This window comes from Pezoporus occidentalis, unplaced genomic scaffold, assembly GCF_034315485.1.
Source record: "Pezoporus occidentalis ecotype Australia unplaced genomic scaffold, CSIRO_AGI_Poc_V1 ctg214, whole genome shotgun sequence".
NCBI lineage: Eukaryota > Metazoa > Chordata > Aves > Psittaciformes > Psittacidae > Pezoporus > Pezoporus occidentalis.
The window spans coordinates 851,492-876,471 of NW_026914007.1; the positions used below are offsets into that span (position 1 = coordinate 851,492).

The 24,980-nt window shown below is 42.6% G+C and overlaps 1 protein-coding gene across 6 annotated transcripts in view; it reads left to right on the forward strand.

Annotated features, from left to right (window-relative positions):
• Nucleotides 1-298: 298 nt before the first annotated feature.
• Nucleotides 299-24,980, forward strand: part of LMO1 (LIM domain only 1) — a 64,400-nt gene continuing 39,718 nt past the window's right edge. Inside the window, exons 1-2 of one of the 6 annotated variants that reach the window (XM_062619843.1) lie at nt 5,604-5,889; nt 6,293-6,394. In XM_062619843.1, the coding sequence (XP_062475827.1) occupies nt 6,370-6,394 (25 nt within the window). In that variant the 5' untranslated portion in view covers nt 5,604-5,889; nt 6,293-6,369. Of the gene's footprint in view, nt 970-3,259; nt 3,354-5,603; nt 6,395-6,460; nt 6,537-6,557; nt 6,669-24,980 lie in introns of those variants that run through there. The other 5 variants (XM_062619845.1, XM_062619839.1, XM_062619842.1 and 2 more) reach the window with 5 other exon arrangements.

The window sequence follows — 24,980 nt, forward strand, 5'->3', positions numbered from 1 at the left end:
CTCCCCCATTTTCTCTCTCACACACGTATATACACACACACTTTAACTGTGCTTTTGTGTTTTGTCAAAATTAATGAGAAAAGTTCCCTTGCCCTAGGGGTAATTAGTGTCCTTGGAGTTAAATAAGCTAATACTTAGACACCTCTGGCACAGGCAATTATGTTTGTGTATTGAATAATTGATTCAAAGAGGGGGGGAAGGGGCTGCTAATCAGATCTGAGCATAATGAATTGATTTAATTAACAGGGGAATCTGAGGGTCCCTGGGAAATGTGTGCATTTATTCAGCAGCAGGAGAGAGTGCAAAGCACATAAATTGAGAGAGAGAGCGAGTGAGCGAGGCAGGCGGCAAGTGCTTTTGCTTTCAGTGATAGGTTCACATCTTTCCTCCCTCCCACCCCCCCTTCCTTTGAATATAATTTTAGATTTAGAGTGAAATCAAGAGAAAAGCACTTTAGAAGCCTGGAAAGCTCTTGCAGTAGCAACAGCGAAGGGGGGGGAGAGGTTGTGAGCGATCACACGCGATTACATTAAGACAATTTTTGACAGCGCAGGTTGGGAAAGGACGGAGCTGGGGAGCCCGCCCTGGGTTTTGTTCCTCCCCCCCCCCCCCCCCCACCTTCCTCCTATTTTAATAACTAAACTGGCACCTCAGCTGCAGCGGCGGGGCCGGGGGCGAGTCGGCTGGTGCACCAGCCCCGCTCCAGCTCTCCGGCGCACAGCGCGACCGTAACCCGCCGCAGCCCCGCTCCGAACTCGCGTCCCGGGGCAGCGCCGGGGCGGCCGCGCTGCTGCCCTCCGCCTCGGCAGCGCCCCGCTCCCCGGCCCGGCCCGGCCCGGCCCGGCTCAGCGCGGCGCCTCGCCTCCCCGGGAGCCGCGCGGCGGCGGCTGGAGGGGGAGCGCCCCAAGGAGCCGGAGCGGCGGCGGCCGCCCTCGGCGCCCGGGACAATGGTGCTGGACAAGGAGGACGGTAGGTGGGAGCGCGGGCGCGCGGCCGGTTCCACCCGGGCGCCCTGGGCGCGGGAGGCGGCGGGCGGGGACGGAGGGACGGAGGGAGCTGCCCCGCGCAGGGGGCGCCCGAGCAGGGCGCTGCTGCCCGGCCTGTCCCGCACCTTCCCGCCGGTGCCGGGTGCAGCTCAGCCCCCCTACCCGTGTGCTGCCTCACAAAGGGGGGCTGGGGCCCGCGGGCGCTCTCGGGACGGCGCCTCCTCTCTGCCCGGGGGTGGCTCCCTCGAGGGCCGCCGCCGCTTTTCAAGGCCGGGTGGTGCGGAGTCTCTGAGCCCGGGCGTGCCTGGCAAGCGCCGTGCGGCGGTGACCGCGCTGGGGACACGGGCGGCGCCCGCGGCTTGCCCCGGCGAGCGGCGCGGCCAGCAAGGAAGTGCCTGACGCCGGCAGCTCTGTCACCGGGCCCTCCATCAGCTCTAGTGGCCTTAGCGGGTGTCGCCACCGGGCCAACTTCGGTTTCATCCGAGGCCGTGGAAATGCCGCCGCGCACTTTCGTTGCAGTCAGTGCTGCCTTGCGTGACTGCGTGAATTGCCATAAAATCTCCCTGTGTCGGACTGGTGTAGGCTTTAACTCGGAAAAGTGGATACCAGGTTAAAGAGACGAGGGGGAGATGCTTTCCTTGCCTGTTTTTTCCCCTCTCTGCCTCTTTTCCCTCCACCCTCCCCTTCTCTTTTGATCTGGAGTTTCTGCTTTAGAAAGGTGAGAGTCCACCTGCCACGACCCTGCCGAGTCAGTTGGGGCACGAAGAGAAAGCAAAGCTCGCTTGTGCGATCCAGCAGTGTGGGAGGGGGCCACAGCGCTGACAACTAGAAGGTTAAATGCTTACTGCCCCAGAGAGGTGCGTGGGGAGAGAGCTCACTGCAAGCTCTTCTCATGCCTCTGAGTCGAGAGCCCCTCTCCCGGCGTCTTGTCTTTCCTCCAGTTTCTTGAAGCTCTCTGAAGTAAACCGATGTAGTGTTATTAATGGGGTTTGCAATGCTGCAGTCGAAAGCCCGCGTGTTGGAGAAGAGGGAATAAACTTAGCTGACTGGTCAGCAAGACATAACAGTAGAAACTCATTCCTCGCCTCCTGTGTGCAAAGGTAAAAGGCTTAAGTAGTAACAGAAAATCTAAGTGAGGGTAATGTCTTACTGGCATGCAGAACAAGGCTTGTGTTTCTCTCTGACCTCATTTTCGGGGGTGACCTGTGTTGCAAGGGTCCCCTGAATTTTGCTTGACTACTGGACAATGAGGGAGGAAGAGCCTTTAGCACCTCCATTAATGCCCTTTAGTAGTAACAATAACTGGGTGATGTCTTAATCTCAGTGACTGTCAGAGGGTGCCTGCCAACCTATATCCGTATCAATCTGATTGACGAACTAACAGCAAGATGCTGCCTCAGTCACAGAAGTGAGAGGCACAGGTAAACTGAGAGGAAAAACTGAGATCTGAGGAGGGTTTCCTAATAGGGGTGTTTGTGTTCTTTTAAGTATCACAGACATACTCGTTAAACACAAGGAGCTCAGGGCCCGCATGATGGTGGTGTAAGGAAATGAAACTAGAACCATTGATTATTCAGACAGTTCCAAATAACCTCCTTCCAGGAGATCTCATGAGTGGCTGTATAAAAGGGAATGATGGTGATGATGGTAGAGGTAAAAAGGAAATTAGTGAGGGGTGCACTTTAAAAGGAGTAAAGCACGAAACAAACCCTTGATGAGAGGGGTGTGGAGATCAGAGGAACAAACTGCAGTAACACCTGGGAATCTCCTGTGCTGTTGATGGAATAGTTGTGCTTGACAAGAAATTATGCTCACTTTTAGAAGTGTGTTGGGGAAATTGTGGACAGTAGGTGCAATTGAGAGAAGAATTTATGAAGAGGTTGTTTTACCTTTGTATGTTTCTTTCTGTCTGGTTCAAATGGGTGCCACTTGCCTCCTCTGTGAATGTTAAAAGAGGATGCTGGACCTGCACAGACCTTACAAACAGACAGAAATGGAAACTTTTGCTAACTAAACCAATTCCTTTTGAAATCAAGCTTGAATGAACCTGCTAATAAAACTGGGTCTGCTTTACTCCCATAAATGGCTGTCTTTTTAGGTCGTGTCCCCCCCCCCCCCCCTTCCCTGAGACTGGTCTGATTTCGACCATCTGAAAGTCCTGGCATTGCGGCTAGTATCCAGTTCTCCCCTTGATTTCAAAGGGCTTTGCCATGCAGGGCGTGGGGGTTGAAGGTTTTTCTTCTTTTGATGTCTCAGGCTGCAGTGGGGGTATTCATAGCTATTACCGCATGGAGAAGGCAGGATTTCAGAAAGATGTCCCCCTGGCCAGTAGCCCTGCTGTATCACAAGGAGGACACTTGCTGCCTGGTAGGTAGAGGTTGCAATGTGCTCCTTGATTTTGCATCCCTGAAGGCTACTTGGCAAGCCAGACCATGGCCATGGCCTCAGAGGGAGCTGCCCACTCTTCTGGCCCAGGGCTGAGGCTGTGCTAGTGCCTTGGGGGTGCATGCTAGCCTTAGTATGATACCAGTATCACCCGTGAAGTCTGATACGGCTTTGCGAGTGAAAAGCTTCCTTGGCAAGCACGCTCTGTGGTGCCGAGAGTAGTACAGATGCGATAATACTTTTCTGTGGTTTTTATAGGTATCACTGAGGATGAAGGGGCAAACTGAGAAGTAACAATAATAATGTTTTTGACTTGATGTGTTGCGGCATCACGTCAAGTTATGGCAGGGAGGTAAAATCATTTTGTATGTTTGAAGTGATATGATATAACTTGACTGATGCAACATGATTTGATATTAGAAAATACCATTTAACAGTGGGGCTTTGGCAAATATTTTCCTAAAAAAAGTTTTAGGAGCTAAGAGATGGGGGTAGGGAAGAGAAAGGTTGAGAGTGAAAAACTTCAAGGCTTGCATTTTAGTCAATTCCACTGCGTAAATCACTGCTGAGTTTGCTGTGGGCAAGCCAACCTACGCACCGTGCAGCGCATTTATAAATTTCAAGATAATGAGAGTTAAGATATTTGTCAAACACATAAATGTTTTGATTGCAAAGACCAGACTTCTGCTTAAAAAAGTAAACTGCCATCAGGTACCATGATTAATTCCAACAGATTGTGTTAATTGTAGTTGACTTTAATTGCTGTACAAATGCGTTGGGGGTTAGAAAACTCTTTTTATTGTTGGTATGTGGAATAAGTAATCAGATAAAGTGTTTCAAAATATTCGTTTGCAAAGGGAGTAATCTGGCCTCTCTGACATGATGAAGAAGTAAAGGAATGAAACATACATTGATCTGGTACTTCATATATTTTTACAAGCACGTTATGTCTGCTAGTTTGCTCTGCTATGGAAGTCAGGTGCAATAGACAATGTCCAACTTCATTTTTATCAAAAACCTGCCTTTCTTGCAGTTACCAAGTAGCGTTAGTTTAAACGTACCATATATTTTGGGGTAAGGTTGTCCTTTTTGAGGGTAATAGGGTTGAAAAGTATACAAACAGAAAGACGGAACATTTTTTGAGTTCACTGTTTTCTAATGAAGGCCAGTAGTATATTAGAAGTATAAAAATACCTCCAATTTAGAAAAGCCTGTATTTCTGTTAGTTTTTTGCACTGATGATTTAACTATTAGACTTTAATCTTTAGGAGAAAGTCCTCTTCCTTTTTAGCTTGTGATACTTCTTAAAAGAAAATAATTATTTACGGTGGTTGCACTTTTCTGCTAAAATACGTATTCGACACTTGCAAACTAGTATCACTAGGAAACAGGAGTTGTTGGAAGTACTAGATGAAAACGGTTCAATGTAAAATGATACATCTAACATCAAATATGCTCAAGGACTGTTAGGATTAAGTATTCGGAATGAAAGGGGAAGGAAAAACCACTTCAGCTGGGGATAAGGAATCTAATTAAAAATAGGTATTAAGGATATATAACTTGAGCCTGTTATCGTGCTTTTTAGAGTACCATTGTATCAGTTGTAAAGGGAAGGAAGAAGTATCATTAAAGCAGGAAGGAAATGTTTTCTCGGATTAAAAGACAGAGATGAGTGAAATGGTGCTGTTGATCTTGGTAGCGAAGCGCCTGATCCTGCCATCCTTCAGAGACAACAGATGACATGTCTGAATAAAGGTTGTGAATTGCAAGAAGAAGGATAAAAGATGTGGGCCCCAAACTTGCCAATTTACATTTGGGAATCGATGGCATTTCTGAAAAGTGAGCAAACCTGTAAGGGTCTGTACTGCATTTGATAAATTCATTTTAGTATCAACTTAGTGAAAGTGGAGCTATATTCTCTAGAGCATTCCCTGAAACTAGTATGTAGGTGTAAAAACAAACCAAAAATGTTTGTACAGAAAATTAGTATCAAGTTTTAGGTCACAACAGAGGTGTGAAATCTAGCTCTGAGTAGCAGGGCTGGTGTAAGGCAGCATCAAGTCGCTGGCATCAGCTGCAGGGAGTTTTGAGTCTCTGACCTGCCAGAAGCTACTGGCTGGTTTCGAACAAAATCCCCGTTCTTACGGGAGCAAATCTGGAATAAACGCTCTGGACCGAGGCATTTATAAAGGGAGAGGGAGCAGGGCTGATTTCAGAAGCAGGCTGCGAGGCTCCGCTTTGGGGCTCTCCCCACCGCGCTGCAGCTCCGTCCCCAGGAGCAGGGTACCGGGCCCGCCGTTACCTGCGGGTGCGGTTGCAGATCCGGGTCCCGGTCCGGATGCGGGCGGCGACTCCGGGCTGCAGGTGGTGCTGCCGAGCTGGGAAGGCTGCTGCTTGCCAGGAAACCCTAACGGGAGAATGAGAGGAGAGGGGTCCCTGGGAAATACGTTCGTTTATTCAATAGCAAGTGTGCAAAGCTCGCAAATTGAGAGACGGAGGCAGCAGTAGTCGGGCTTAGGTATTCCACCCTCTCTGAATATAATTTTGGATTTAGATTCAGCTTAAATCCAACGGGAAAAACACTTTATAAGGTTGAAAGCTGTGTAGTTGCAACAGCCAGGGTTATGAGCTATCAAATGCAATTACCTTAAAATAGATTATACTGTGTAAATTGAGCCATTTAGAAGGTGAGAACCAAAGAAACAGCTCTGATCTCCCTTCTCTCTAAATTGCAGTTTTAGTTCCTTGCAATTTTGAGGCACAAAAGTAGGTGAGACTGCATTTGTATCTGCAAAGTGCTTTATTTCTGAGTGTAATTCTAACTGAGTGCAATCTAGGTTAAAAGCTGGACAACTGGGTAATTAGAGCTCACTTGCTGCTAAAGGACGATCAGCTGTACCGTAGCTCATTTGTGTTCCCAGAGACTTGTTCTCTTCTCCCCTGAGCGGAGGCTGCTGGAGAAGAAGCATCTGTCCCCGGACTTTTCTTGATTGCAGAGATGATGGTGCTGGACAAGGAGGACGGTAGGTGGGCTGAGATTGTATAAGCCTGTGCTCGGTGTCTTCTGTGTGCTGCTAACGTGGAAATAAATAGTTTTGAAACAGATGCGCACTGTGCAAATCAGCGTGCTCTGCTTTCAGCTTCTGATATTTTTCTCTTGTGTTGGTAAAAGCATGCTTGCTCTTTTTTTTTTCTTTAATGTCTTCTCTGGCATGACAGAACCAGTGAAGAAGGGTTTACCCCAGGCTCTGTCTGCTGAAGGACAGCAGAAACAACTTGATTTTGGGTTGTTTTCTGGTTTGTTGGGGTTTCTTTTTGTTGTTTTTTTGTATTTTTTAATATTTATTTAGATTTTGCTTTCTACAAGTTACCTCATACATCCATTTTGCCCTGTTTATTTTAATAGCTTTTATTGTAAATCTAATTTTGAGAATTTCCTTCCTTTCCATTGCATGTCATTTGGGTATCTTTAATGTGTGCCTTTAATATCTATTTCTCACAGCTTTTCTTCATAGCTATAAACATAATGACAATAAGGTAATAAGCTGCTCTGGCAAAAAAAGCATTGGCTTATTCTAAGAATTTGCTCCCTTCAATAAATGGAGGAAGTGGAGGTTCATTTGGGAGGTAATTTAAGGAATGAAGCTGAAGGAGAGCTTGACTTATTTTAGGACTTCACATATACTTATTTTTTTAAAGCTGCCTATTTCTTATCAAGGATGACTAAAGGGTACAAATTGATGTAAAGAATGATAGTGTTAGTTAGTTAGTAATTTGAATGAACTGATGCCTTCTTTTGCACGTTGCCTACCAGGGCACGCAGCTTAACTGCGCGGTCACCAGTAGTTTCTAGGACAAATGTGGTAAGTTTAATCACAACTTTTTAATAATGTTTTCTAAGCCTGCTTTTGGCTTAGGTCTTCCCTCATAGCTTGGGCGCTGAAAGCAGAGACTAAAACTGAGGCAGTGCAGAATGCTTCTGTAGCCATCCAGATGGACTTCCGTTGACAGCGCTGCCTGTTGCCAAGGACCTCCAACTTGGCGGCACTTTGTGCATTGAAGGCGGGAACCATATCTTAACTTTTAATGCACATTTGTAGCTATTTTCCCATTGTTTTATTTCACCTTTATACATGGATGAAGTGTGCAGTATAATGGGCATGTTTCTGGATTCTCTGATCTTTAAAATTTCTTTTTTTCTTTTTTTTTTTCCTGAAATCTCTCTGCATTAAGTCATAGGCAGTTGTCATTTGGAAGTAGCAGAAATTACTGAGTATTTGCAAGACTGTATACAAGAAATACCTTTTCACGGGGAGCCAAAGAGCTTGGAGAAATTGGAAGCTGAGCATTTTGGCAGTAGCATTGATTTTACTTGAATATATGTATTGCTTTTTAAAATATTTATGAGACAGATAACCTGTAATTCAAAGTTCCTGTGTCAGACTGGTGCTAATCTTGTATTGTGAATAGCACTGAAAGCTGCCCAATGCTAACAGGTTGGAGCAATGTGATTTTTTTTGTTCCCCAACCCGTATATGTCTTCTGGTATTTTAAAACTGAATTAAGGCTGTACTGAAGAATAATTAGGAAAGAAAGCTTCACTATTGAAAATAGCGGGTGGATGCTCACTTTTAACCAGAGGTTTTCTACTGAAGTTTCTATTATTTTTCTCCCCTCCTCGACTTCAAAAAAGGGTGATGAGGGAGTACTACCCAGTATTTTGCATCTGACATTTTGATGCCTTTATCTCATTATAAGTTTGATTTCTAAAATTGCCAATCTGGTGTATTCATGTACAAGGAGTTTGAATCTAGATTCTGGAATGGGTTCTGAGGATTTGTTTCATTCTGATGAGAAGCATTTGGCAGAATGAAAAAATGTGAATGGACTTTTCATAAAGATTTCACACCTTCAAAATATGAGACCAAACAGAAAGGCATCAGGGCCCTCTTGTATGCAGATTCAATCCAATTTTGACTAAGAGTTGACGCAGTGTGGGGTCAGTGGCCATGTATAAGTTGTCTTGCCCTTTTGAATTAGTTGGCATCCTAAAACTGTGAAATAATCTTATTCAAGGAAAAAAAAGATAAATAATTCCTGGGCTTTATTTTTGTTGAGATTTCATCATAAATTTCTTTGTTAACACAGTAGAACTTAAAAAAAAAAAAAAAAAGAGACATGAAGCATCTGTTACACATCTTCTGGATCAGCTTTGGAGTTGACTGGACTGTAGATAAAAGACATGCTAAGTGGCTGAGTATTGCTTAAGCTGGGAAAACAAATGAAGCTAACAGGGTTTCAAAGGCTTTGAAGCAGTGTCGCTGTCAAAGGTGTTCAGTTGTTTTCTTTGGCAATAGAAGTTGAAGCAGCTAGTTTACTTTATTAGAGGTAAAAGGCTATTCTCGTAACCTTCCTCTGCCTAAGATGAATTTGGCTGACTGACTGATTTCTTTCTGGACCACATATGTTGTGCTGGGTTTGAGGTTTTTTTTTGTTGTTTTTTTTCTCCTCTTTAGGACTCATCTTTTTTAAAGGACAGCAGCATTTTCTGTATTCTGTTAAATCTTACTTTTCAGTTTGTGTTTCCCTATAGGACTATGTTCTGCTATGATGGAGCAATGCAAATCAAGTAGAATAGCCCAAATTAATTCTTCACATTGCCGGCAGTATGACTGCCTGCATGGAATCAATAATGCATCATGGAGGGATCAAATTTTGGAGTATAATGTGTGAATAATGCTTGACACAAAACAAAAATTCAGTCATCATAATAGCAATTAGCAAAGAGCTGCAGCTTATCCCAGCTGTAATCTCTGCTAACAATGAAGCACAGCCTGGTAATCAGCATGTATGGTATGAAATGCACTAACAGAAATCACGGCTCTTTGTTATGTGTGTATGGGGTGAAAGTTTCCTTTTAGCTAACTTGTACTGTGTTAACTAGACATAGTATCCTTCAACCAAATTACCGAGTATGTGTGCACTTGTAAGAACACTGATCAGCTGTGTGTTTGTCCTGATGTTTGCATAGGCAGTAGCACCCCAAATCACAGATCCTTTGTGTTTTCAAGCAGAATTCTGATTAAAGACATCACAAGAGTAAGCCAAGTAAATAACATATCGGAGGATTCCATTAAACCTGTACCCGTATATGAACCATGGGTTTTATTTTAAAACATTTATATAGTTTATTTAAAAATGAAAAGAAGAATCCAGATATTCTGTGATTGTGTGCATTGGGGTTGGAGAGTGGGTCTTAGGTTGATGGGAGGTATTTAGGGCAATGAATATTAGGTAATTTGAAACTGGATTAGTAGCTGCAGTTGGGTTCCCTGTTATGTAAGAGCACATCTTACCCTGCACAGAAGGAAAGAAAAGCAGCATTCGGAATTAGAAAAGGAGTGAAATTGATTGTATAATGGCAGTTACAGGAATGGTGCCACAGGGCCCTAGCCAGGACAGCAGAGCTGTGTATTGGCTTCACTAATGAGTATGCCAGCTGCCATATGGAAATACCTATGGACAGGTAGATGGATAGGGAGAGAGATCTACCTCCAGCAAGATAGGTCTTGATGATCCTTTTCCATTGATAAAAATTTTACACACAAAAATAAGGCACATACATGTTGTACACAGGCCTAATATATATAGTACCTTATAGGAAGAAGAGCCTTGCTATGAGCTGCTGGTAACTTGTGTTTTCTTTATAACATACCTCTCTTGGGTATATCTATTGAGGAATCACACAAAAAGAAAGGAGGCGAAGTGGCAGGGTGGAATTTTCCTCACATGATGTGGACTTTATTATTTTTTGTTGCCTAATATTCCCAAAGCTGCCTCTTTTGGGTGTTTTTTTGTTGTTTGTTTTTTTTTCTTCTTTTTTCTTGCTTCGTGTGTTCCTCTACCTTGGACCTTCTCCATGTTCCATCATTGTTTAACTTTCCATGTAAAATGAACCACTGCACATCTTTCCAGACATCAGCTTATTCAAAGAATGTTTGTTTCAGGTCACCATAGATCCTGTGTTTACCTATTTAGCTGGGTTACCTGTTGATTTTTTGAGGGCTTGATCTTGATACACTTGGTCTTGCTGTAATTTCAGAGGTTTGGTCTGGCATTAGTTCATGACACGGTGTCGTTTTGTGACTCAAATGTACAACAATGGATTAATATATTTATGAAGAGGAGATGGAAGGTTGTAAAAGCAAGAATCTGAATAAGACCTGAGCACATTTGGCAACAAAATAAACCATGGGACTTTGGTTGCACCAAAAATGACTAAAGAGTAAAGCTAGAGGTAGTCTTCCTAGAGATGCCTCTGCCTCTGGAAATGGCAAATACAAAAGCATGAGAAAACCACCAGATAGTAAAGTAATTGCCTAAACCTTTTCAAGAAATAGAAAGTAATGTAGTTGGAGCACTGATAAGCTAGATCTCTATTTAATGAAATCTCATCCTATGGGAAGTATATGAGTGAAAGGAATTAGCAGGCCTAATAGGAGCAAGCTATTTTGCATAGGAGTATTCCTGCCACACAGTCATAATAGTTCTTCGTGTTTGGTCAGACTCAATAGCTGAAGGATCTGAGTAGGTATCTGTATAAGATGTCATTGTTCTTCATTCCCAGATACTGGTGAGACGTGATAGTTGTCTCATTGACATAAGAAGCATTAAAACAGTGTAGGAACACTTCTCAGCTTAGTTAATGTGGCAAAAGAAGAAGCTGGTTCCTGGAAATTAGTTTGCTCTAATTTTGGTTTAATACAGTAGAAAGTATGCTTGATACCCTGGCAGTGGAACTTAATTTGTCTTCTTTGGAGTTAGTGTTAAATTTTATTATCTTTAATAGATACAATGTGAACATGTCAGCCTGTTTGTCATAGCCATTCCAGAAATGCTCTCTTATGGTAGAATCTTCAGAAAAATTCCTTTTAAGAGCAGTGCATTATTAATAAAGTAATCCATTAAGTCTGGTGATAAAGGGTCACAGCAGAGTCTGAAATAGGTTTCTTAAATGGTTAAGAAATTTATCATGGTTGGAGGATTAATTGATTTCATTTGGAGGCTTTCTTAAGGTTTTTAGGCTTTATGTGTAGAGATGGTTTTACTGTCTTTGGAAATGTGCTTGCTGCTCAAAATTTTGTGTTGCTGTCATTAGCATGAGCTATTACACTTCTGTTCTTTTAGCATTATGACTGATTGCATCTGTGAGGAGTCTTACTTAGGTAAAGAATATGAAAGTTTATGGCAAATAAGGTGTTTTACTTGAAATCAGTTCAAAATCAGAATAATGGTATCAAGCATTAAGTGTTGTGGTGTAAGAATAAAAAAGGCACTGCAGATGCTGCTGAATGCTGAACTATAAAACTCTAATGGGTCTATATCTTTTAAAAATTGGACAGAACTGTCATCATTTGGAATACACAGACATTGTTTTAAACCGTATAGAAATCACTGCCCCCAACTTCAATAATGTGCGTAACTGTTGCCAGGGAATGATTTATTCAGTGAATGTAGCTCCTATTCACTGAAGACTTGGGGGTGGAGGGAAGGGCGACTTAAAATGAAAGTTGCTCACTATTAGATTAGCATAATTAAACCTATAGATGGTCTGAGAACAATTCAGTGTAGCCACCATTATTTAATTCTCAGTGTTATGTGTGTTTTCTCTGTCCTCCAGCAGGATGCCTCCCGAGCCCAAGTTTTCAAGCTCGATGTTGGGTGCTATCTGTGCAAACAGATGCTCAGTTCTCCAATGAATGTTCTTGCAAACTCATTTCTTCACATATTGCGCACCAAGCAGATAATGAATGCTGTTTTCCAAATTTAGAGGGTTTTTTAATTTCATTGAACATTTCTGAATTCTTTATACCAGTGTTCAGAGTTCCTTGCATGCTAATCAAACTCTGAAAGGGTGATTTGAGCAGTGAAAGTATTATTTGCCTTATTTTTAAACTATTGATTTCAACAGTTATAGTTTCTCTTCAAGAAAAAGTGGATGATTGTTGCATATTCATGACTGAACTGCAGGGAACTTGGACCAGAATTAAACAATTAACCCTCTCGCCAATGTAAACATCCATTTGAGTAGAAGCCAGGGATGTTCCTACTTGGTTTACTATGGATGTCAGAAATAGAAATGTATTCCAGAGGACTGTGTTTCTAATAAATAAAAAGGCATAATCAGAACGTAACTGGGAAGGAAGACAAAAGCAGCCATGCTTTAAATTGTTAATGATGGTGCCAGTGGCTGCAGCTTTACCACAGCTGTTTAAATTGATCAGCTAGTGAAAATGTTTTGTTTTGGCATTTTCCCTGCATGTGCAACTCTTTCGAAGGGACTTCTGGAAGCTTTTCAAAGGAATCATGATTTTCTTTTTTTCTTTTTTTTTTTTTCTTTTTTCCTTTTAACCAAGCTTAGAACACCAGAGTTTCCAGTATCTTGGAATCCTGTATTTAAGGATACAGTTCAGTTTGTTTTTTTTTGTAAAGTTTTTGTCTGATAAGCCATCGCTTCCCCTACATTTTTTTCTTTCTCCCCTCCAAAAGTATTGCAAATTACTCACTGCCCTTAAGAAATGAGGCAATAGCACAGTTCTTAGCTGTCCTTTTTTCCTCATCTCCTCTATTTTCCTGGTGCTACTGAGCTTGATCAGAAAAGCAGAAAGGTGTGATGTCAATTTGTTATGCATCTTTTGGTCAAGCATCCAGTGTGAAATTGTTCTGTAAAATGTACTTTTTCAGAGGGAACTTGCCACTAATTTGTTTCCTGGTTGGCTCTACCTTGCAGCTGATGTGGGTTAACCAATACCTCTTTAATTCTTCTATCATTTTCTTCCGTTCCAGAGAGGTTGCTATACATTTCAAAACAACGCAGTCCCTTTGAGTCAAGTAGGCAGGGGAAAGTCAAACTTTCTGTATATTGACAAGTGACATGGTAGAGATGTATGGGTGGGTGGATGGCTGGATTGAGCCAGTGTGCTTGCTGGTTGAGCTGGTGAGCTTTGGTGTGTTTTGCAGAACACCTCCTGCTGTGGGCTCCCATCTGAAAGAGCTCATGAGAAGACATACCTGGGACCTTGTGTGAAGCCTCTTCCTGGCACTCTTGGTGTCAGGTGTCTTGTGAATACTCCAAGCCTTAGATAATGTTGAACAACCTGGTTTATGCCTAATGTACTTGCAGTGAGGGTGGGTATTGAACATTATTCAGAATCCATTATATATTTATCTTTATACTCCTTTGTGGAAAATGATTTCTGTAAGTAGCCTGTTATGGTTATGAAAGCCCAAACAAGCATCAGTCTCAAACCCTTTGACCTGTCTGTACAGAATGGAGATCTGTTTTGAAAAGGACTCCTTTATATCTGTTTTTACTCCATGCCCTTCCATTCATTTGCCTATACAAAGCAATAAAGGGTAAAAGTAAAGTAACATAAATTGGTCTGTCTTCCTGAATCCATGTCTCGCTAATGTACCCAGATTAACTCAACTGTAAATTGTCTCCTTTGGATGTCGTGTCTTGCTAAAAGTTTCCTATATGATTCATGATTTGGATTGCTTTTAACAGCTATTGGCTAAGCAATATGGTAAATGTACAAGGTGATGCAATTGGCATTAGTGAGAGGATGCACAGGAGCATGTAATGCAGTCAATACTACATTAACTACTGATGCCCAATTACAGAAACTGGAAGAGTGGCTTTTAGGAGCATTAGGACTTGCAGAAGAGCTGAGATCACCTGCCGCTCCTTGCCTAAAAGCTTCACCCTTTATGCGCTGGGATCAAAGCAAACATTTAGTTGTTATTTTGTCATTTATAACAACGAAGGTATTTTTCCCCCTTTTTTTCCAAAAAGTGTCACATTGATGCTTTTAGCACATGTAAAATTCTATCTCCATATTTCAAGGTTCTACTACTATCTCCTGGGGCAAGACTTTATTTGAATAAAAACTCTTTAACCGCCCCTGCACTTACTGTTTCTCTGAAGCTTACTACTTTAGCCATTTTTCTTTTAAAGAAATACAAAGTGCAATTTAGAGTGTCCTATTTCAGTTCGTCAGACAAGGCTTCCCTTCGCTCCCCCCAGCTCCTTCCGTTTTCCAATCTGTGTATGATTGTTTGTGACCTCTGCTGGCTTGAAGTCTCTAGAAAGAGTGTTTTAAAATACAACCAGATACCCCATAAACCAGGATATTTGAGTGTGTGACCTATCTGCAGTCCGCGTTCAGATTAAGCACACATTCTTTCCACTGTTGCTTTTAAAACCCATTTGCAGTAGACAGCAAAGGACCACATTACACTAAAAGACAGTGCATACTTCTAGATTGAGCTGAGTGTGATCACTGCTACTAAATCTATTTGATAAACAATGAGCAATGTCACTCCTACATGGCAAAACTAACAACCGACAAAGTTCCTCTGGACTTGGAGCAAGATGAGAAATTAAGCAGCTCTAAGAACACGGAAATATTTTGATATAAAAGACAGCTGGCAGGTGGTTTATTGCTCTTGTGGCAGCATTTGCCTTTACTTCTAGCTATGATACTTGGCACATTGCTGCTGCTTTTAATCCTCAAGGCATTTTGACAGTATTAAGGAATTTGTGCACCCCAAGTTAGCATTCCCTAAAGCTAGGGCCTGGGTATCTGAGGGGATGTGCCTCACCTCCCTGAGGGGTGAGCAGGTGCCTGTTCAAGTTGTTCCAGATTTGTTCTGGTCTGCTTTCTCTCTGCGCAGTCCTTGCTGCCCTGCCCAGTCAAAGAGCAGGGTGAGGTCTGCACTGCTGTCTCTTGCTGTGGCACAGTTCTGGGCCTGGGTCCCACTTTGCCTGCTCCCCCATGCTGTGTTTGGAGGTCAGAGCTCCACTGAAGAAGAGGAAAATAACTTGTGGATCTCATGTGAAAGGATGGAGCTCTACTGCAACAGTTGCTCTCGGAGTGTTCTGACTGCTCTTAAGGCAGCTGTGTTGATCCCCTCTCAATAGGCTTTTTTCTTTTTTGTTCGTCCTAACATATGTCGCTGAGGTTTAGTCCAAGGAATTGCACGTTTTTGAGGAAAGACTTTTGCTAGCCTATCTTCTTGCCATAATTATGAGCATAGTCACATTCCCCTCTGATTCCTGCTATGATTGTGTTGGTTGTGTTCCCCTCTGCCATTTCATGTGTGCAACAGAAGACTGTACTATAAAACATCCTGACAGTCTACAGATGCTTATTTGGCAATGCTGTTTTGGTAGATGGTGCCTTAACTTCTTAGCTTCTTAGCCAGCTGGTGTGCTGGTACTCCATGAGATTGTCCCATGGAGCTCAGCCCTGTTATCTACTGATTGTCTGGGTATCCAGCTGGTTCAGGGCTGTTTGCTGTGGCTGGAGGAAGGAGGGACTGGAAGGGAAGGGGCAGAGGCGGAGCACTGCTGTTTTTAAAGAGGACTGTTGCTTTCAGTTCCTGATCGATGCTCTTTTGAATGTCCGGCGGGAGGGAGCAGAAGGTAACCTGCTGGTTTTCTCCTTGCACTAATGTGTTTAAAAGGTGGCACCAGCAGTGGAGGCGTGGGGGAACTTGACTGAGCTCTGCCTTTAACACAGCTTCAATGCAGACAAGTATCCTGTGCTTGATGCACTTTCCAAGCTGTACAAACAATGCTTGAAATGTCTGAAGTACCCAGCAGGGCAAGTCAAAACGTCCTTGAGCAACTTTGTATTTAGACATGTTTTCTCTTTTTCTTTGATCAGGAGGGAACAGATGTGTCTCTTCTGCGTGTGTTTGCGCACACCCCTGATGCGCATGCATTCCCTGGCCTTGTGCAGGGGGTGCAGTATTTAGGGTAGGCTGTTATTCCTCTTTGTTCTTTCTTATTGCTGTTTTTTTTTTCCAGGGAATCTAACTTGGAATTTAGAGAGGTCAGCCTAAACAGGGTTTTAACTTACTCTCGTTCATCTCTTATCTCTCTTTAATTCAAATAGCATAAAAAAAGAACAAAGATGTAATAAGGCTCCTGTTAAAAAAAAATGTATGCATATGTATAATCGATTCATTGACTAGTCTTTTTGGGGGGTTTTAAGCATTCAGTCTAAGTGGGCTGCTCAGTGAAATTTGTACATTCATAAAATAGCTGATTGAAAAGCAATATTTCAGATAAATACAAGCCAGCGATCTATCAGCAGTTGTAATAAAAGCTGGGCTTCAGGCTGTGATTTTATTTTGAAATAATAAGAATTGCTTTATTCTTTTTACTTGAGTTACCATGGTAATTCTGTCGTGTAGCAGTGTTATATTGATTTAGAAAGTGGACAGTAATATTTCTTTTGTGTTATTCTGTTTCTAGGGGTTGATTTCTAATTTCCACTTGGAGATTACTTTTATAAATTTCTTAAGTCCTTCCACTTTTTTCTCTAGCAGTGTAATTTTCCTCTCACACATTGCTATTTTCTGAGCTTATTGGTTTGCTCTTATTTTAAATTAAACTTGCTGGTTTCAAATATTGAAATGACATCTTTGTCTGTGTCTGTACTTTGGTTTAGCAAAATATTACAGTCTGCTGTTTTATGCTTAATAATTTAAGGGAAGCTTTATGTCTGCCATCAGTGGTTGTTGGTAACTCATGACTAAACCAACACAGAGCTTAAATCTCTGACATTTTAATATTGTGTAATGGTGCTTCCACCCTGCACACTGTCTCTTTTTTTTTAATTTGCTCTGTGTGTGTATGCTAAAGAAAACAGCAATTAAATTCTGCAGAGATCAGGAGGAGTTTTCAGGTGGAGCTGGCTCTTTATATTACTGTTGCACTTGAGAGCACCACTGGGTTTGTCCATCCCGCAGGTACCGTTCCTGGTTACCCGTCTTCCTCGTGCAGTTAAGAAGGCTCAAGTTTTCTGTAAGCAAAACTTTGCCTTGTAGAAGTGCATGTACATAACCCACGGCTGACAAAAAACACGCTGCTTTAGCTCTTACAGGATTGTTATACCTAAGCTGTGGAGCACTGCCCTTAGATTGCTGCTGCTCTAAGACATGAGAGCATATGCAGGATGTGACTGTTCCTTGTGGCATCTCTTTCTTTTTTTGTGAATGAGAAATAATGCTCCTGTTCCAAACATGTGAGATGAGGGGAAATGAACCTCAAGCACCAGTTTTTTTTCAGAAGTGGTAGTTTAGTTCCTGAAACCAAAGCCATGAATTCTGCTTTCAAACAGAAGAGGGTCAGTTTACCTTTTAGTATAGTGGGTGGGAGAGCTACTTTGCGAGCACTAAGTAGAGATTTTCTGATCTCATGAAAACACCACTGAAAGGTTTTGCAGTGCAGGTAACTGATGGGAGGGGAACCGAAGTCTTGTTCTGTTGCCCTTTGGTTTCTTTCCCATGTGAAGCTCACAACCATAAGAAAATGAATCCAGGAGCCCCAGCTGGTCTCTGCTGGGATCATTGCTACAAGCAGGAATTGCCATTGGCTGGAAATGGCCAAAGAAGAGGGAAAGGGTGGCATGGACAGGTGGTGGTTCACCTCAAAGGGACTGAGGTATGAGGTAGCTAGAAAAAAGCAAATGCAATCCTGGAATGGACTGAACAATAAACTGCTGATAATGGTCACTGTTAATAATGCTAGAGAGGCACTGCTAGACCTTGTCTATCATGGGTAAAACACAGATTGCTCTTTCTCAGGGACAGTAAATCCATGTGGAAACAGGGGCAGAGGATGCTCATGAAAACTGAAGGGTCGACACTTTGTGTACCTTTGCAAAACAAAGGCTGACTGGTCTGCCCTGTACGAGGACAGTGGGAGGGGAAACACCAGCCAGGAAGCAAAACAGGCTTTTTACCCCAAAAGATTTTACTGTCATTAGAACAACTAGTTGGAAATGGCCAAGAATATTTCTAGGCTAACAATTTGGAAGATTCTGGGCTTCAGAATAGTTGTCTCTGTATCAGCTTTCCCCAAAGAATAGTGGAAGAATAAAGCTGGATCATTTCTCTGGGTTAGAGAAAGAGATGGTATGATAGCCTCTGGCTGCAGGAGGTGGGACTTGCTAGTCCTCCTCAGACGTCAGTCCGTGCTGAGGCATTTATGTCACAGTGTATGAAGCTCTGTCAGTGTTTCCATATAAAACCTATATTTTCATGAACATTCATTTATGGTGAAAGTCTACACATAAGATCCTGCCTGAGGATACCTTTTTCTTTCCTATTAAAATTTTATAAACCCGTCACTTGGCTGGGATTTTTAGTTCCCTGTGAAAGTAAAATAGAAAGGGGGCCCTGATGGGGAAGCATGAAGGATATAGTGTCATTTTCTTCTTCAATGCTCCCTTAAAAAAAAAGAGGTACAAGCTTATGGATGAACGTCGAGATGGGAAGGGCAAAAGCCATGTCTGTGGGTTCCAAACTTCTTTTAAGTGATGTGATTTGGTTTGATCTGAGTGTGAAAATGTGTGAGCAGCTGCTGTTCCCAGAAGTTTCCCCTACCTTTTCTGCATGCAGGTGTTGCTTGTGCTGTTTGGCTTGAAAGCAGTGATCCACAAACTTAAAAACCTTCAAATAGGTCTTGACCTGCAAGGTTGTAATGGCCCTTGGACCCTTTATGGCCCACTGGGTGATGTCTGTTACACATTAGTCTGTAATAGCTCCAGAATAAATAACTTGATTTTTTTTAAAGTCAGTAATTATATCTCTCCACAATGGAGCGCAATGGCTCTGCATGCTAAACTACAGTTTGAAAGTAATGCAACAAGAGACTCTTTAATGTCTCTGGCAGTCTCGGTGCTAAGCGCAAGTCCTCTGCTCTCTTTCTCCAGCATTTTCTTTGTCATTGCTTACTCATATTACAGCATATCCATGCTACTGGGAGCTGATATCACAGAGAATGTGGGGTGAGGTATGGCAAACAAATACATGATGCTATGGGTTTCCGCAAAATAATGCTTTGGTTTTTCCCCATCACACCTGCTTTTTAGAAAGAGCTTCAGCTGATAATTTGCAGTCATCTTAGTAGGGCGCTGTGCTCAAGAGAGCAATCCTGCCCTGGTAGGAGAAAGGACTAGATGATTTAATAGACTTTTTTTTATAAGCATTTCTCTCTGTAGATTCACAGGATACAGTGCTGCTTGCATCCTAAGTTGGGATTTGGGTTTGCTACCCCCTACCTAAAATATATTTTCTTTCCCTATGGTTCATTCAATTATAACTCTAGGATATATCTTCTGGGACTGAGTAATTGGCTAGGTCAGAAGTAATCTTTATTTTCACTAGAGAGATGTTTACAAACTGATGCTGTAGTATCTCTTTAAAACCCACTGAGAATCTGATTAAAGGCCTGAGGATCTTCTGCAAAGATTGCCTGCTCCCAGTTGACTTGAAAGGGTCAGCATGCTGTCACAGTTTCGACGACTAAGAATTAACTTAAGGCTGATTCAAATGCTACTCTCTGTGTACAGCATTGATTGGACTGCTTTCAGATGGCAAGAGGTAACTTTATACTGTAGCATGTGTGAACTCCATTTAGTTAAATAGAAAAGCTGAATGAATATGGTTTCTTGTGGCACAGGAGCTCAAAGGTGAATGTGTTATACCCCTTCTGCCCTGAATTAAATACTTTGGGGAAGGTGGGAGAGAAACATAATTCTCTCCCATAGGTAACATACTTGGGATACTGACTGCTGCAGCTGTTCTTCACCAAGTACAGCTCCTAAGTTTCACATAATCTTTTCTTCTTATCTTCTGCTATACATGGTGCACCCTGTAGGCTTGACCATAATGACATGGGCTTGCTTGTAGCGGTAACAGCAACAGAGTGCTCTTCTGAATGGTGGAAAAAAACGCAGACCGAATAAAATTGGTTTGATGCAGTATTATCACTGCTCCTTTTTCAGGAATTGGTAGTAGCACTGAGGTTTTTAACCTGCTTTCATGAGAGCATCAATGCTCAAAGGCATGGTGCATTGACTGGGAAACAGCTGGTTCTGGCTCGCTCAAAGCTGTGGGGTTTGTGGTGCCACACTTCCAGTTGTGAGCCTTGGAGTAGCTTTTATAAAGGCCTTGCTGACATAATGATGTGCTCTGTGGGAAGCAATGCCAGGCTGCATACTGGCGTATTTCAGCACTGTCAGCATGTGGACCAAAGCAGGCAGCACTTCTGCTCCTGCTGCAGCTGAGTCCATCATGTGGAAGTTCTGCTGAGCACCTTATGGAAAGAAAATGGTCTGAGCTGAAGTGCACTCCTGAGGGCCTACTTCTGCCTTCTTCTTCTTCTTGCTCCATCAAGCCAGTGGGTGTCTCTAGCTGATGGAGCTACCAGGGAAGGTGCCCCACCAGCATCAAACCTTCAGGGAGGATGCAGGGGCCAGCTGGTCAATGATCATCTTGCTGCTTCAAAGCAAAGATGGAGATTCCTGGTTTCTTTCCTCATGTGATGTATGGTCAGCTAAAGGCTCTTTTGGTAGTACTGTCACAGCATCTAGGCTTTTCTTGGGGTTTCATAGGTGCATCACTGCTGTCCATGAGTGAACAATCTCAAGGGTTTGGTGTGTCTATGTTAAAAGGGTTCAGATTTCCCTGGGTAATTTCTTGGGGATTCTTCCTAGTCCTGCAGTGAGTGTGGTGTAGCTGTAGGCTGAGATCTTAGGCTAACCTAAAGCCTTCGTGTGGGTTTTTGCTCTTTCTTGCCTTTTTTTTCTTTTGTCTTACAACTGTGTAGTAAGTCCAGGAGGAAGCGGTGCTGGAAATGATGACAGGCTCTCAGTTAGAGTAGCCAGAGAGGCCATGCTGCAGTAACATACTGCTCAGCTTTAATTGTGCCCAGTGCAATTTCTGCATCCTTGTTACTGCAGTTACTGTGCAGTGCTCCTGCATGGTGGCCACGCTTGCATCCAGAGTTTTAATTTGCCACTAGTCTCTCTCAAAAGAAAAATACGTGCTGGCAGGATCCTGAGAGAGCTGAAGGCAATAGAAACTGTGCCAGCCAAGGTGGACGCTTTTGACATCTCCTATTGGTGACCAGCCATGAAGCCAGGCAGTTTCTATGTACAAGACTTGAAAAATGACACCAAAGGCTGACAGTCTCGTCCCTTCACCCTTCCTAGGCTGAAGAAGCCGCTGCCTCATGGTCAAGGTAGTTTAGTTGTGGCATGTTTCACTGTACACAACTGGATTCATTTTCTGTACAGTAAACAAAGCTCTGATTGCTTTGGGGGACAAATATTTTTGACTGTCTTTTGCCATTATAAGCTTTTTATCAAATTAAACAGTGCATTGAATTAAAGAGCTATGGATGTGTCATGGTGGTCTCTGTGCTACACTTGATGGATACTCTCTTCGCTTTTTCTTCTTTTCATCCTGTCTCCTTTCTGCTCAGAATGGTCGGCTCTTTCCTCATCAGTGATGAAGCTCCATGTGTTTAAGTCTGAAATGATGACTTGTTTCCCACCCGCCTCCCATCCCAAGGAACTAGAGAAAAAACTGAGCTCAACAAAACCTTTGCCAAACACTGATCTATGCTTAGGGTTTCTCAGTGTGAGCTGCTCTCATTTAGCTTGTAAGCTTACAGCAGTGACGCTCCAAAGAACACTGCTTGGTAATATGTAGTCAAAGAAAGCAAATGTTTCTTGGTCTTGGCTTAAGTTTCCATTAGATCTACAGAGCAAGCCAGTTGTGAAGATTATTATGCTGCTTCCTGCTACAGGAGTCATGTGAGTTGTTACTACAGTACCAGCTGTGAAAAGTGTAACAAGTCTCATTTTGTTTCAATTAAATGAATACTCTTCAAATGGTATTAAACTAGTTAAAATGCTTATCAAAGCAAGATCTGTAAAGCAAGCTGGGTAGGTGTCTATTACTGTTTGAAGTTGTATGAGAATGCAGGAGGAGGAGTTGATTTTGAACTTTCCTCACACTGCATATCATGATCAAGTGCTTGAGGCAACTTTAACATCTGAATGAGTTTGTCATTAAAGGAGTAGTGTTGATAGGAGGGCTGTGTTTACTTAGCATTTCCCTGCAAGCTCTCAGAGCTCTCCTTCCACTTAAGTGTTTACCCTTGAGTTTAGCAGAGATGCCTACCTGGTGAAGGATGGGTCTTACACATCCTGTGGGTGCTGACCGACAGTATTTCCATGAAATAAATGCTGAAGATGCTTTTTATGTCTTGGAAGAAACCACTAAGAAATCACGTAGGAAAAAAAGCAACAGACCCACAGGACTTGACCCTGCATGTGTTTGTATTTGTTTGATACTGTGGTATGTAAGATAGAGTACACATGCAGAATAGCAATACATAATCTCTTTAAGTTTAAATGTTTGAATTAAGCATCCAAAAAAAGGTTGAAAATGGTAATATAAGTGAAGTAGCTTTACCAAAATAGCATTTTGGAATCTGTGGTGGGATGAAATTCTGGTCTCCACATCTCAGCCCTTAACACTATGTGCTGAATTGCAAAATAACATGTAAGTTCATGCCATTCTTGCTTCAGTACCATACCCAAGGGCAGATTAGTGTGGGTGCTGGCTGCCAGTCTGTTTCCAGTTTACTTTGAGAGTAAGATTTCATGTCAAATGCTAATCTGGCCAAGGATTTCTGTATCACTTATGCAATTTAATATGTCATCCTCACCTTTCCCCTTGCTGGATTTACGCTACTGTATAATACGTGTTATGGCGAAGTGGTTTTCCCCTGAAATAGAGAGAAACAATTTGGGAACAATGTGCAAACCAAATGAAACATGCTTTACTGGAAGGCTGGTTGACAGAGCTGTTTCAAAAATGTTAGCAAGGAGATACACTATAAGTATCTTTGGAAATGTTAAAGTAAACTCAGTCTTCATGTATGGGAGAAGTGTAGTCCCTTCATAAGGGAAGAGGAAGAGGAGGCCTGCATGATTTGGAAGCAGGACATATACTAGGGGTTTATTTGTGGGTATTACTGGCTCCAAGTCAGAAGAACTGATATAAAACAGTTCTATAAACAGAATTTGTGTGGAACCTGCCATTTTTTAAATGCACACAGAAAAATATTTCAAACTAGTTAAGGGTTTCTTAACCTTTAGTCTTTATTCTGCATGATGACTGATCAACCTGTCTTCTTGTGGGTCTTGGGTGGTTTTGTCCAGTTTTCCATAGGTTACCCCATAGGCACCGGATCCAAAGAGAGAAATGGGAGGTGGCAACTGATCCTCTTTGTGCTGCAGTCTTGTGGAGAAGGCTCAAAAGGGTGATTTCATGGCCAGCTCTGCTGTGGGGCAGCAGGGTGCTTGCAAGCACTCAGTGTCTTAGGCCCGTGGTAGCTGTTCTGTAGGACGCAACAGAAGGGAGCTGGTAGTACTTTCTAGCACAGAGCTGGAGATAGGACCTGTGTCTGCAAGCCATGGGCAACTGAAGAGCCACCATGGGCAGCCCCCAGCCAGCATTTCTTATACTCTGACCAGATCTATCTCACCTGAGGTGCTTGGCACAGAGGCTGTGTCTTCTTTAGGTGTGAGAATACATGGCTGAAAGGCATGGTTTGATGTGTGGTATGAAGAAAGGAAGAACAGAGACCTTCCGAAGTGCTGTGTCAGAGCCCTCCTCCTGTTTGCCCCTGTGCTGGTTGTGGTGCAAAGCTACCATCTGTGCTTCACCTGGAGGTGTAGCTGTATGCCTTCTTCATCTGCAGAGTGCATCCTGCTTTATGCCTCCATCTTCCTGATTTCTTTCAGGCATCCATGTGGCTCTGTACTCATCCTGCCTCTTAAAAAGATAGAAATCTTCATTTCTCCCTCCATTTCTGAAGAACTGAGATTCTTGAGTCCTTGAATCGTTTGACTTTCCCTCTGCTATGCTGCCTTTGCAGCATCCCTTTTATATAATCACCACTGCTCACAGTATTCTGTAATGCAGCCCCACTCTGCTCTCTAATAGACTGCAGTGATGTCCATGACTTACATCCCTGAATTTTCATTACTGCTACAAAGACTTTTATGCACTTTAAAGGGGAACAGATGGATTCTTCCCTATTTTGGAAGAGATCATTCGTGCCTGTCCACCTTCTCAAGTTCACCTATTTTCATTACATTAACTTAAAATGATTTGTGGAGCCTTCTGAGCTCTCAGAATTAACCTGGAGCCTGAATAAGATTTGAACCTAGGTTTTCCTCATCTAACCTGAAGTAGATGATCGCTTCAAGGGAAGACCTAGAGAACAGCTCATTTTGGGTATAGTTCAAAACAGTAGTCAGTCTGTTCTATCCCACTGTGCTCTTTCAGAGTTGCTCCAAGGAAGCTTACAAAGAGCCCTTCTGAGATTGAAGTGGGAACAAAGTGCTAATTGTTAAATTATCTTTTGTCCCCCCAAACCTAAGGAAAATCATCTGAAGGATGTTAGTTGCATACAGAGTATTTCTGTCTCCATCCAGTGTTAAGTAGTCTGTTTTAGAAAACCTTTATGTTTTGTCCTTTGCAGTTCTCAATAGGCTTTTGCACTCAAACAATATGGACTCTAGCAGGTGGCATTTTTGGCAAATGACCTCTTCTCAATACCAGGATGTTCAGAAGTTGGCCTTTCTCATCTCTTTCAGAGCTATTCAAATAGGAGGTGAAGGGCAAATGTACTACTAATAGGGTGAAGATGCACTAAGATCTTAGACCGGA